Genomic DNA, 12,791 nt, shown 5'->3' on the forward strand with positions numbered 1-12,791 from the left:
AAACAAAATTAATTTAGGGCAGCACCAACTACATAACCATGACTTAAGAATCAGGGAAAGGTTCCTTTATTTCACTTACTAGAAACACAGAAAGGTCACTTAGGGGGTATCTGCATCCCTTTTGTCTATACCAGAGGGATGGGATGAGCATTATCCACATCTCGGCTTCTGCATAATTTTTCCCTGAATAGCACTTTGCTAAGAGATGGCCTCTCCAGGGACCTCTGAGGAGAAAGGGGATTTTTTTTTTCTCTCCTGTGAATCTCAGATTTTTATTTGCTCTGGTTTTTGGCTAAGACTCTACAATCATGAATGTGCATTTCCTAGCAAACTCCTGTCCTTATGACCCTGGCCCATTAAATTCTGACAGCCAACCGCCTGGGCCTACCCAAGAAAAGTTGGCGGTTTGGAGGGACTAGAACTTTTTTTTTTTTAATTTTATTTTATTATATTATGTTAATCACCATACAGTACATCCCCAGATTCCGATGTAAAGTTTGATGCTTCATTAGTTGCGTATAACACCCAGTGCACCATGCAATACGTGCCCTCCTTACTACCCATCACCAGTCTATCCCATTCCCCCACCCCCTCCCCTCTGAAGTCTTCAGTTTGTTTCTCATAGTCCATAGTCTCTCATGTTTCATTCCCCCTTCTGATTACCCCCCTTTTCTTTATCCCTTTCTTCCCCTACCGATCATCCTAGTTCTTATGTTCCATAGATGAGAGAAATCATATGATAATTGTCTTTCTCTGCTTGACTTATTTCACTTAGCATTATCTCCTCCAGTGCCGTCCATGTTGCAGCAAATGTTGAGAATTCGTTCTTTCTGATAGCTGAGTAATATTCCATTGTATATATGGACCACAGCTTCTTAATCCAGTCATCTGTTGAAGGGCATCTCGGCTCCTTCCATGATTTGGCTATTGTGGACAATGCAGCTATGAACATTGGGGTGCATATGGCCCTTCTCTTTACTACGTCTGTATCTTTGGGGTAAACACCCAGTAGTGCAATGGCTGGGTCATAGGGTAGTTCAATTTTTAACTTTTTAAGGGACCTCCACACTGTTTTCCATAGTGGCTGTACCAACTTGCATTGGAGGGACTAGAACTTTTTGACTATTGAATACTTGAAGTACAGTCGCTTGAGATTGGGACTGAAAGGTATTTCATTATTTGGATTTAACATAAAGTATTTAACCAATGACCTCATTTAAGTGTTGAAACCTTTTACCTCAGAGTGAATTTAGTATTGAGTGGGTTATGGGAGATTTCCTACATGCCAAAGGACCTCACAAGACAGTCCTTCATTTATTAGGAGACCAATGACAACAAATAACACCGAGACTTGCCACTGAGCAACTGTATAGGGGTATAATTATAAGAGAATGCTCACCCAAATCCAGACCTACCACTGGACTGTTCAGTTACCTTAAAACAAAACAAAACAAACCTTCTACCATCTAACTCCAACCCACTGAGCTGCTCCAAATTCCACTGTTAGAGATACATTCCTTTGAATCATAAGCAGGCTTATGAAAATGAAGCTATCCCTGAGAGAGGACACAATCACTCTGTGTCACCCACTTTTGGAGAGGTGATGAAAAATAGGTGGTAACCAAGCTCTATGGTAAGGAGACTTATGGAACCCAAAATCATCAGAACAGGGTGATTCAAACATGTCAAAAACAAAACTGGTCCAGGGGCGCCTGGGTGGTTCAGTCGGTTATGTGCTTGCCTTTGGCTCAGGTCATATCTCAGGGTCCTGGGTCCTCAGCAGGGAGTCTGCTTTTCCCTCTGCCCCTCCCCCTGCTTGTGCTCGCTCACTCTCTCTCTCTCTCTCTCTCTCTCCCTCTCTCAAGTAAATAAATAAAATCTTAAAAAAAAAANTACTTTTTTAACAGTCATATCTGCCCACTGGTCAATTAATTCTAGGGCAGGCTAACTCCTACTTGCACTGTGGAAAATGGAATAATCTCTTTCAGACTGAAAGAATAGCATTAATTCCTATACCTATTCAACAACAAACTGGCTCTAAAGAGTGATGCCACTTTCCAAAGTCCCATTAAGTGAGGCCCTGGGGCTCCCACATTCAGACCACAAGGCTGAATGCAAATAATTGAGGCATTTGCAGAAGGCTCAAGAGGGGCTCTCACAAAGACTGATATTAAGACGCTCACACTAGAAAGAAGAAAACCACAGAGACCAGGTCTACACGTTCACTTGCCTCGGTCTGGGGAATAGGATATTGCCACGGTGGATGAAGACAGGCGCTTACTCATGGGAGGCTCCATCTGCTTTGGCAAATTCATGGTTGATGTTGAAAGTTTGTCACATGCTGCAGAGAAACGCATTAAAGACATTGGTATTCACACCACTATAGACTGAAAAACATATATCCCAAAGTGTTTTTCCTGTCCTCATCCACACGCCTCCTAAACTGCTGTGGCCCAGCACATGGCTTCCATCATCCTGCTATGCACTTAGCCTATCTGGAAATGCCCAGGCCACGGCAGCCATCAGTCTGATTCAGCAAGATCTTCTCTTCAATTTCAAATATTCAGCCTCACTCAACTGTTCAACTAAAGCCATGCTAATCCCACTGGTAAATCATTTCCCGTGTCCAGGGACTTTTAAGCATATTCAGACTACACAAAAACAAAACCAATATGGACCCAGAGACAAATCACCACTGGAAAATGTTCTATGGTCTGAGGCTGGGTGAGCTGAAAGCAGACTTTTTCTGAGGTTATCTACCGGCTCAGGGTGGAGAAAGAAGTAATATGATATGCCAAGTAGCTGTATTTGAAGCAGAACAACTTTTAGCAGTTGATTTCTTTCTCCTCTCAAGAGACGGGATCACAATAGCCCTTTTTTTAATGCTGTGACTATTTATGGTTAGAATTTTAACAGGTGGTCCTGCGTTTGGTATTCTTAATTTCCAGCCATTATTTTAGATTGGTTTATCAATTAAACCATCACAGCAAATTAAAAGGTGCTGATAATGCCCTGTCAAGCCATATCAAAGCCTCAAGCAAAAGGAAAGATGTGCACCCTTGGCTTTAAAGGAAGCAAACTCATCACTAATTATGTTCAAAATCTATTCCTCTCATCTTGTTTCCAAATGAGAAATTTGCTGTGTTTTACAATATGTCCTGACCAAGTGACAATCTTTTTTTTTTAAGATTTTATTTACTTATTTGACAGAGAGAGAGACAGTCAGCGAGAGAGGGAACACAGGCAGGGGGAGTGGGAAAGGAAGAAGCAGGCTCCCAGCAGAGGAACCTGATGTGGGGCTCTGGGATCACGCCCTGAGCCGGCAGACGCTTAACGACTGCGCCACCCAGGCGCCCCTGACCAAGTGACAATCTTAGATAAATTTTAATTCTCTTAAGCTGAAGCGAAATTACAATAAATTCTATTTTGGTATAAATAAAATATTTAAATTTAAAATGATGTGAGTTTTAATTTACCTACTCAATTTTTCAGCATTTTTTCTACTTTACCAAAAAAAAAAAATTCACCAGTAGAAGTTACATAAAACTATGTGTAAAGGGGTACACATCTCTCCTTTTTGTCCCATGCTCCAATATGGCTGGCTCAGTATGGTACTTGTCTTTGGAAATTTGGTACTTTGTTCATCATGGATTGTTCTGCATTAATTTTGATTTATTCAAATATTATTTCATCTTGATAAGGTCTTCCCTTAAATTGTATGCCCAAGTCAAGTACTTTGATTGCCTCACCCTGGCCCCAAGCCCTGGGTGTGATTCCCAAGGGGTAATCTATTACTGCACCTCTCTTTTCGGGGAAGACCAGCACCACACTACAGCTAATCGGGCCCACGGAGCAAATTCTCTGCTACTCAGCAACACCAATAAGGATTTTTCTCTGTCTAAGGAATGCTGGAAACCAGAGATATTTATTCCTACTGCTGTAATTTGACCTGTACTGCTGGTAAATACTGCATCCCTTTTACATCTTGTTTTTTCTTTGCCAGCCACAGACAGATTGAATTTCTAAAATCTTTATTAACTGGGAGAAAAGTTTTACTAATTCCACTCTTGTTCTAGACCCTAAGAAATTCCCAGGCCTGAATCCAAAAACAAAGAGCCTATTAGAGAGAGAAAATCAAGAACAAAGCAAACTTATCTCCTTGTTTGTATTCCCAGTGTTAGTACCGATAAACTCCCTACCACTTTATCTCAAACACCTCTTCCAGGAATCCATCACATTAATACCCAGAACTCTCTAAGAGTATAGGTTTTTGGTCATCAGAAGTGACTCAAACACCCTACTACACAATGCCCAAAACCAAAAATTAATGAGAGTGTTGAAGATCTAAATGCACAAAAGTCAGACACTGACAAGATTTTCAAGGCAGAATTTAGTGAGCTAAGGATGAAATGTCTCTAGGGCACTAGGGTGTAAGGCATGCACACCTCCATGATGACAGAAGAACAAAGGAATATAGGCACATCATTCACATTTCTATAAAAAAAAGTTCTAAGGGGTCAGTCTAAGAAATCAGTTGTAAAAGCACTTGAGACAGACACAGTGATGGAGGGGAATGATCAGAACAGTCATCACAAAACGCCATGGCACGGTGAAGCTCAGATATACCGTTGGTGGACTCGGCAGCGGTGGCAGTGGTCCCTGGGTCCGGAGGGAGGGTGCTGGCTGCTAAACCTAGAGGAGGGGGTGGGGTATTTTCTGATTCACCTACACAGCAAAAAATCAGAGCAAAGAGAGGTAAAAGAGAAAAGTCCCAATTTCTGGTTGACTTTAGTTTCTAATTAGGTAATTAGAAAGAGTAGCTGAAATGGGTTATTGACTTCTCAAAAAGAAAAAAATGAAGTATATTCACTGACAAAAGGTTAAAAGCACAATACAGCAAAGTCAAAAAACTGTACTACACACAGAACCCATCTGTTCTAAGAGCTAGCATACAACTCCTATGTAACAGAATGACAAGATCACAGAAACGAAGATACTGAAGAGAGAGAAAGGCCACCCAGAGACTAGTTAACAGTCCACATATTAAATACTTGAAAATTTAAAGATGAGTATGATCTGGAAAATGAAATAAATAAGTCACCTTGAAACAAAACTGAAAGAGCAACAAAAATGAATAATGAGTAGGGAAAAACCCCAGCCCCTTTTGGAGGGTAAACGCTGCTCAGCCCTTTGGGGCCATGGTACAGCAGTGACTTAATCTACTGCCATTTGACCTTCCCTGAAATCAGATTATCGCTAGGCTAGCTAGGTGCATCTGGTTAACCAGGCTCTGCATTCATTTTCTTTGCTTTTCTTTTGCTTTCCCTTAAAGCCCAGTCACTGTGTCAACTGCTGTTTGCCAGCAAAAAGAATGTACAGACTCCCTTCATGAGAAACGCATACACAGGAAGCGTGGCATCACATCTGAGAAAAGGTATCTGCAGATGACTACAAAGCATGCCCAGATCCAGTGGGCACCAGCCCGTGCTCACAATGTGCTGTCTGCCCCATGATCTCCCACTGGGGCCCTGCAATGCAGGGACAGCCATATACTCACCATCACGACCTCCAGGCCCGGTGGCCAGTGAAGCTCCCCACGAGCATTTCTTCTTCAGCTCCAGTTGCTGTGTGCGCTCCAGGGACCGGCGCATCATTGCCTCCAGCCGCTCCTGCCCAGTTCACACAAGGGAGAGTAACATAACCACCCAGCCCCACTGTGCCGCTGTGCTTCCGTGCCCAGAGTGAGTCACCAAATGGGGCTCTCAATGCTCAGCATCCAAAACCCAGGCACACGTGCTCTCCACCACACTAGCGAGATCTTAGTGGGTGGAGAGTAAACAATGCAGCTAGTGCTGGCTTCCAGCCCCAGGGGACGGGCTGCTGCAGCAGCCAGGCCTTGATTTGTTTAAGAATAATGCCAGACAAGCATTAACTCCTTCAGGCCTGTCTCGAGTACCATTTTGCCTCATTGAGTAGAACTGGAATTGTGTTCTGGAACCAAAGGCATTCTCTCTATTAGAAAAGCATAAAGCATTCTGATTTGAGAAAATTTAAATTGAAATCTAATTTGAATTTCTATAGCCCTAAGCATAACTTTTTGGGGTAATACATAGCTTTGAGATCTATTTTACCAAGCCTCATTTTCATCTTAGAACTTCTTAAGGGGGAATCAATTGTTTTCTACATTGTAACATTTTCCTGTTACATAGTATTCTGGGGATAATGCTGCATATTTCAAAATTTAAAAGAGACAAGAGTAGAGAACCTTCTAGCCATAAAATAAAGCATCTATGCATTCTCAAGAGTTAGATCGGAGGAGGGGAGGAGGAACTAAACAGTTTTTAGCCAGAAGAGAAAACAACAACAACCAGTCTTCTCCCTTACCAGAGCATTTATTAAAAGCACTCTCCTGTGTTAACCAAAGTGTTATTTTCATAAACTTGTGTCTGAATGCTGGCAAATATTTCCTTGGCACTGGAGTGAAGCTGTTCTAATTTTGCATTCCCCACCACCCCAATGACACTGCAAATACCAAATCCTCTCTGTGCCTCTACTGGACAAGGCCTGAAACAAGGTAAACAGGTACATGCTGACGCCCTTTTGCTTCATAAAACCCAACCCTGAGGTGCTCAAGGAAATGGGGTCAACCTAGCCCAACTCCAAAACAAAAAGATAACTATTTTCTCATGGCTTGAATAAAAAGCAAACAAAATTAATTTAGGGCAGCACCAACTACATAACCATGACTTAAGAATCAGGGAAAGGTTCCTTTATTTCACTTACTAGAAACACAGAAAGGTCACTTAGGGGGTATCTGCATCCCTTTTGTCTATACCAGAGGGATGGGATGAGCATTATCCACATCTCGGCTTCTGCATAATTTTTCCCTGAATAGCACTTTGCTAAGAGATGGCCTCTCCAGGGACCTCTGAGGAGAAAGGGGATTTTTTTTTTCTCTCCTGTGAATCTCAGATTTTTATTTGCTCTGGTTTTTGGCTAAGACTCTACAATCATGAATGTGCATTTCCTAGCAAACTCCTGTCCTTATGACCCTGGCCCATTAAATTCTGACAGCCAACCGCCTGGGCCTACCCAAGAAAAGTTGGCGGTTTGGAGGGACTAGAACTTTTTTTTTTTTAATTTTATTTTATTATATTATGTTAATCACCATACAGTACATCCCCAGATTCCGATGTAAAGTTTGATGCTTCATTAGTTGCGTATAACACCCAGTGCACCATGCAATACGTGCCCTCCTTACTACCCATCACCAGTCTATCCCATTCCCCCACCCCCTCCCCTCTGAAGTCTTCAGTTTGTTTCTCATAGTCCATAGTCTCTCATGTTTCATTCCCCCTTCTGATTACCCCCCTTTTCTTTATCCCTTTCTTCCCCTACCGATCATCCTAGTTCTTATGTTCCATAGATGAGAGAAATCATATGATAATTGTCTTTCTCTGCTTGACTTATTTCACTTAGCATTATCTCCTCCAGTGCCGTCCATGTTGCAGCAAATGTTGAGAATTCGTTCTTTCTGATAGCTGAGTAATATTCCATTGTATATATGGACCACAGCTTCTTAATCCAGTCATCTGTTGAAGGGCATCTCGGCTCCTTCCATGATTTGGCTATTGTGGACAATGCAGCTATGAACATTGGGGTGCATATGGCCCTTCTCTTTACTACGTCTGTATCTTTGGGGTAAACACCCAGTAGTGCAATGGCTGGGTCATTAGGGTAGTTCAATTTTTAACTTTTTAAGGGACCTCCACACTGTTTTCCATAGTGGCTGTACCAACTTGCATTGGAGGGACTAGAACTTTTTGACTATTGAATACTTGAAGTACAGTCGCTTGAGATTGGGACTGAAAGGTATTTCATTATTTGGATTTAACATAAAGTATTTAACCAATGACCTCATTTAAGTGTTGAAACCTTTTACCTCAGAGTGAATTTAGTATTGAGTGGGTTATGGGAGATTTCCTACATGCCAAAGGACCTCACAAGACAGTCCTTCATTTATTAGGAGACCAATGACAACAAATAACACCGAGACTTGCCACTGAGCAACTGTATAGGGGTATAATTATAAGAGAATGCTCACCCAAATCCAGACCTACCACTGGACTGTTCAGTTACCTTAAAACAAAACAAAACAAACCTTCTACCATCTAACTCCAACCCACTGAGCTGCTCCAAATTCCACTGTTAGAGATACATTCCTTTGAATCATAAGCAGGCTTATGAAAATGAAGCTATCCCTGAGAGAGGACACAATCACTCTGTGTCACCCACTTTTGGAGAGGTGATGAAAAATAGGTGGTAACCAAGCTCTATGGTAAGGAGACTTATGGAACCCAAAATCATCAGAACAGGGTGATTCAAACATGTCAAAAACAAAACTGGTCCAGGGGCGCCTGGGTGGTTCAGTCGGTTATGTGCTTGCCTTTGGCTCAGGTCATATCTCAGGGTCCTGGGTCCTCAGCAGGGAGTCTGCTTTTCCCTCTGCCCCTCCCCCTGCTTGTGCTCGCTCACTCTCTCTCTCTCTCTCTCTCTCTCCCTCTCTCAAGTAAATAAATAAAATCTTAAAAAAAAAACAAAACAGGTCCACTTCACTCTTGTTAGAGGTTAGTCCTATATAAGTCCCTATTACTCTGTGTGTGGGGGCGGGCAGGGAGGGAATTTTTCTGTTACTTCATTTGATGGAACGGGGATGAGGGCACCTGGGTGGCTCAGTCAGTTAAATGTCTGACTCCTGGTTTCGGCTTCAGTTCAGGTCATGATCTCAGGGTCGTGGGATTGAGCCCTGTGTCAGGCTCCGTGCTCAGTGTTAAGTGTGGAGTCTGCTTGAGATTCTTTCCCTTTCCATTTCCCACTGTCCCTCAGCCTGCTCACGCTCAGAAGCATGCTCTTTCTCTCAAATAAATGAATAAATAAAATCTTTTAAAAAATGGGGCTGACATTATCTGTATCATCAGATCCCTCAAGTCTACAAGACAATGACTAGCATAATAAGTCCTTAACCAATAAAACTGAACCCAAATTTGTAAAGGAAAATTATTAACAGGATAGTTTAAAGCAGTGATTCTCAAACTTGAGTGAGTTTGCCTCGGAATCCTCTGGAGGGCTTGTTAAAACACCCATTGCTGGGCCCCACATGCAGAGTTTCTGATTCTACAGATCTGGGATGGTATCTGCGAAGAATTTGCATTTCTAACAAGTTCCCAGGCAATGTGGATGCTGCTGGTCCTGGAACTCACTGTGAGAACCACTGGTTAGAGGAAAGGGTGAGCATGACAGAGCATGCAAGAAAGTTCAATCACACCAGAAGAACAGTATTAATAAATGTTAGAGCTGCGTACTGCATACCGAAATTCCTGCCAAATTCTCCTCCTCCTGAGTATCATCAGATGATCAACAGAGGATGGGGAAAGGGCAAGGCAGATTCTTCTCCTTAGAATGTCCTCTATTGGGTACAGCTTAGTGGGAGGAAGGAATGAGGGGACCTCACCCTTGACCCCTTCAGCTCTGGCCCTAGATATGCCTGGATGAACTCAGAGGAAAAGAACGAAGACCAAGATGACTCACAGAGCTGGCCAAGGAGTATAAAAGGCCTCCAGCAGGGCACAGCTTAGGCACTGTTGATGACCCAGACAGCCATCTCTGGCAGGGGTGGAGAGCTGGCTGTGCCTTTTCCACTGCCCTGACTACACGTGTTTTTGGGAAAACAGTATGGGGACAAGCTCCCAAGGGGTTTTCAGTAGGGCTCTGCAGAAGGTCTTTCTCTTTACAAACAGACATCTACATCTGGCCAGAAGGCCACATAGTCACCATGGACCCATGCCAGCCAATGCCCTCTGATACCAGCTAGCTCTCAGTTTAGTGAACTTTTCGTTTAGGTGAGTTTAGAAATTTCTCCTTTTTATACTCAGCCTGGTGGGTTTTGTTAGGTACCAAACAATAAGAGTTTGAGAAGTAGGAGATGAAGCTACTCTTTGAAAGAGGCCTTTCCTGGTTATCCATTTAGCATGAGGAACACAGAGTTGGCTTCACCAAATCCCATTTCTCAGGGCCTCTAGTCAGGAACCTATATTCCCCCAAGGGGAGAATGGATGAGGACATTGTGTTGTCAGCCCTGACTGAAGCACGCAGGGATCAGAAGAACCCACCTTGAGGAGAAAGCAGCCTTCAGCGAGAAAATAAGCTCAAGGTCAGTATCTCAAGTGGACACTGGATATCCCCTTCCCCAGGACAGGCCTGACCAGCCTCCAGCCCTCCCAGTCCTCAAGACCTCTGGAAGCCCGGCTGAGTGTGGTGCCCATTTCCGTACTAGCAGACAGGAAGCCTCCTGGTCAAGTCTGGGGCTCACCCACACAGATGTGAGGAGTTACCAAAAGCAACATCACGGCAACTCTAAGGATATGGAACCAGGACAGGGCCAGGAGGGAGGTGTGGAATCAATAGGTCTTTTATGGTCTCCTAGTATCAGCCCCAGAGAGGCAGGACTTGGCGGGCAACCCAAACAATTTCTAATAAGCTACAGAAGCAAAATGGGCTGCAATGGAATGAGCCATTCCTGCAGAGGCTTTTCTCTGATTGACAGAGACAGAACATGACAAGAAGAACAAGAAAAGATTGGAGAATCTACGCAGCCATGTGCCAAGCAGTCAGTAGCCCTGCCAAAGGTTTCCAGCGAACCATGGGGGCAAATGCAAATGAGGGTTTTCCTTTGGAAAGGGGCCCCTGCAGTGTAGACCCACCCATCCTCTCCAAAGATCACCCACAAGAATGCCAAACAGGCCTCAGCACTAGCAGACTGCTGACACTGAGGTGGTTAACAGGCTGGCAGGTGTGAGGAAAGTCCCTAAGCTCCACCTGGGACTCTGGGGGCCCTGAAGGTGGGAGTGGTGGCAGAGGAAGGCTGCTGTCTCCTTGCGTTGCTACACAACCACAGGAGGCCCAGACTCTCAGCCCTGCCCTGCTCTATCTGGGGAGAAGAGGGAAGCCACCTCGGCTTGTATGTGTAGTGACAAAGGTCAGGCATTATTCCTCATTCCCCATTATCATCCATGTTAGGAGTGAAAGGAAGCACACAAAGCAAACAGAAAATTATCCTGAAGTGCAACCATTAAGGATTCAGCTGAAGTCACTGAAGGGAATCTAACATTTCTGAACACTACTCTGTGCAAGATGCTTTGCTAGAACTTTTACAGAAGTCACGTCCTTTATTTCCTGTGACCACCTCTGTTTTGGGTTGAAGAGACTGAGTGAGAGGGTTATGAGGAGCTAGGTGACTTGTTCCTGGCTACCAACTGCCCAGTAGCAGAGCTGGGATTTGCACTGGGAGCAGATGAATCCATGCAGTTGTCAGGCCACAGCCAGCAATGGTGAATTGGGGCTAAGACCCTTGCAATGACTTTCATTTGCCAAGAGGAACAAAGAAATCACCATTTAAATGGCTGTTTTGTGGGCAAAGATGGGTCAGGTCTAAGTGTGTGTGTGTGTGTGTGTGTGTGTGTGTGCATGCGCATATGTGTACACGTGTGCACATGTTCATGTTTTTTTCATTTAAAAAAGAGGAAGGGGTAAAAGATGTATCGTCATAAACCATACAGAGATTTAAAAAGATACCAAATCTATACAAATGTCTCTGAATCCTATAGAGCTGGTGATTAATAAACCTCTATATTGTTCATACTGATGAGTCATTATATCTTATGAATAAAAAATGATCATCCTCTGATACAAGGCTATGATTACATCCTTAAAATATGCTTGTTAAGAAAATCTATACCCCAAATATGCTTTCTAAATATATTTTCAAAGTTTAGTAATAAAGGACTCTGCAGTGGTAATAACATTCCGTTTCTTTTTTAAAAGGTAACTTTAGAGAAAGGATGATTAAAGCAAGGAACTGCATTAAAATTTAAATATACTAGCATGTTTGTATTTGAAGGCAGACTGTTTGCTGTGAATAACAGGACCAAGTTACCCTCTCTCCCCACATCCCTTCCTGCAGGCCCCTATCCACCATCCTCTCTGAGTCTCAAAGTCAGAGAAGGTTAGGTCTGGAAGAGGCCTTGGAGACTGCCAAATTCAACCCCTCACTTCAGAGATAAGCAAGTCAAGCAAATACCCAGACAGACCGAATGGCTTGCCCAAGGTCACCCAGCAAATCAACACCTAAGCTGAATGATTAAGTCTCTTCATTCTTATTCCAGTGGGCTTTCAGTATACCAGTGTCTTGCCTCAAGAGAGAAGGCACGTTGAGGCACCAGGGAGAAGACTCAGTAGTAGATCTCTCTTGTATCCCAGAGCTGGGCAGGCCACTCAGATCCCTTGAGCACCAAGCCCTATGGGAGCTGCTGCGATGGCTTGAAGGTCCTAGGACCTTACCTCCTCTTCCCGGAGCTTCTGCTTCCTCTTCTCTTCCACAGCTGCCCTCTTCTGGTCCTCCCGCTGCCGCTGCTCTTCCAGTTTCCGCCATCGCTCCTCAATTTGCTTTTCATACTGGAGTTTCGCTCTTTTCTGTTTCTCCAAGATCTGCTGCTCCCGGGCAGCTGGGGGAAGAAAAGCGGAAGACAGGTGTCATTACCAGAGCACCCTACGCTGTTTGGATTAACCAAAATGCAGAAGCAAGAGCGACACAAAAAAAGAGCCCACTGGGATTCTCGGTTACAGTGATTGAGATGAAAGGTTCTGGCATCTCTGCCACTAGCAGGGTGACTCTGGGCATGCTAATCACATCATCTCTCTGTCTCGATTTCCTCTTCTGAGAAGTGGGGACCATC

At 43.7% G+C, this 12,791-nt stretch overlaps 1 protein-coding gene across 1 annotated transcript in view; it reads right to left on the reverse strand.

Annotated features, from left to right (window-relative positions):
* MAP7D2 (MAP7 domain containing 2) overlaps window positions 1-12,791 on the reverse strand; it is a 115,175-nt gene that overhangs the window by 51,094 nt on the left and 51,290 nt on the right. Inside the window, exons 3-5 of the mRNA XM_034649450.1 lie at window positions 12,397-12,560; window positions 5,558-5,669; window positions 2,231-2,341 (exon numbers count right to left, since the gene is read on the reverse strand). Coding sequence (XP_034505341.1) covers window positions 2,231-2,341; window positions 5,558-5,669; window positions 12,397-12,560 — 387 coding nt within the window. The remainder of the gene's footprint in view (window positions 1-2,230; window positions 2,342-5,557; window positions 5,670-12,396; window positions 12,561-12,791) is intronic.

Source organism: Ailuropoda melanoleuca, chromosome X (assembly GCF_002007445.2).
Source record: "Ailuropoda melanoleuca isolate Jingjing chromosome X, ASM200744v2, whole genome shotgun sequence".
NCBI classification, from domain to species: Eukaryota; Metazoa; Chordata; class Mammalia; order Carnivora; family Ursidae; genus Ailuropoda; species Ailuropoda melanoleuca.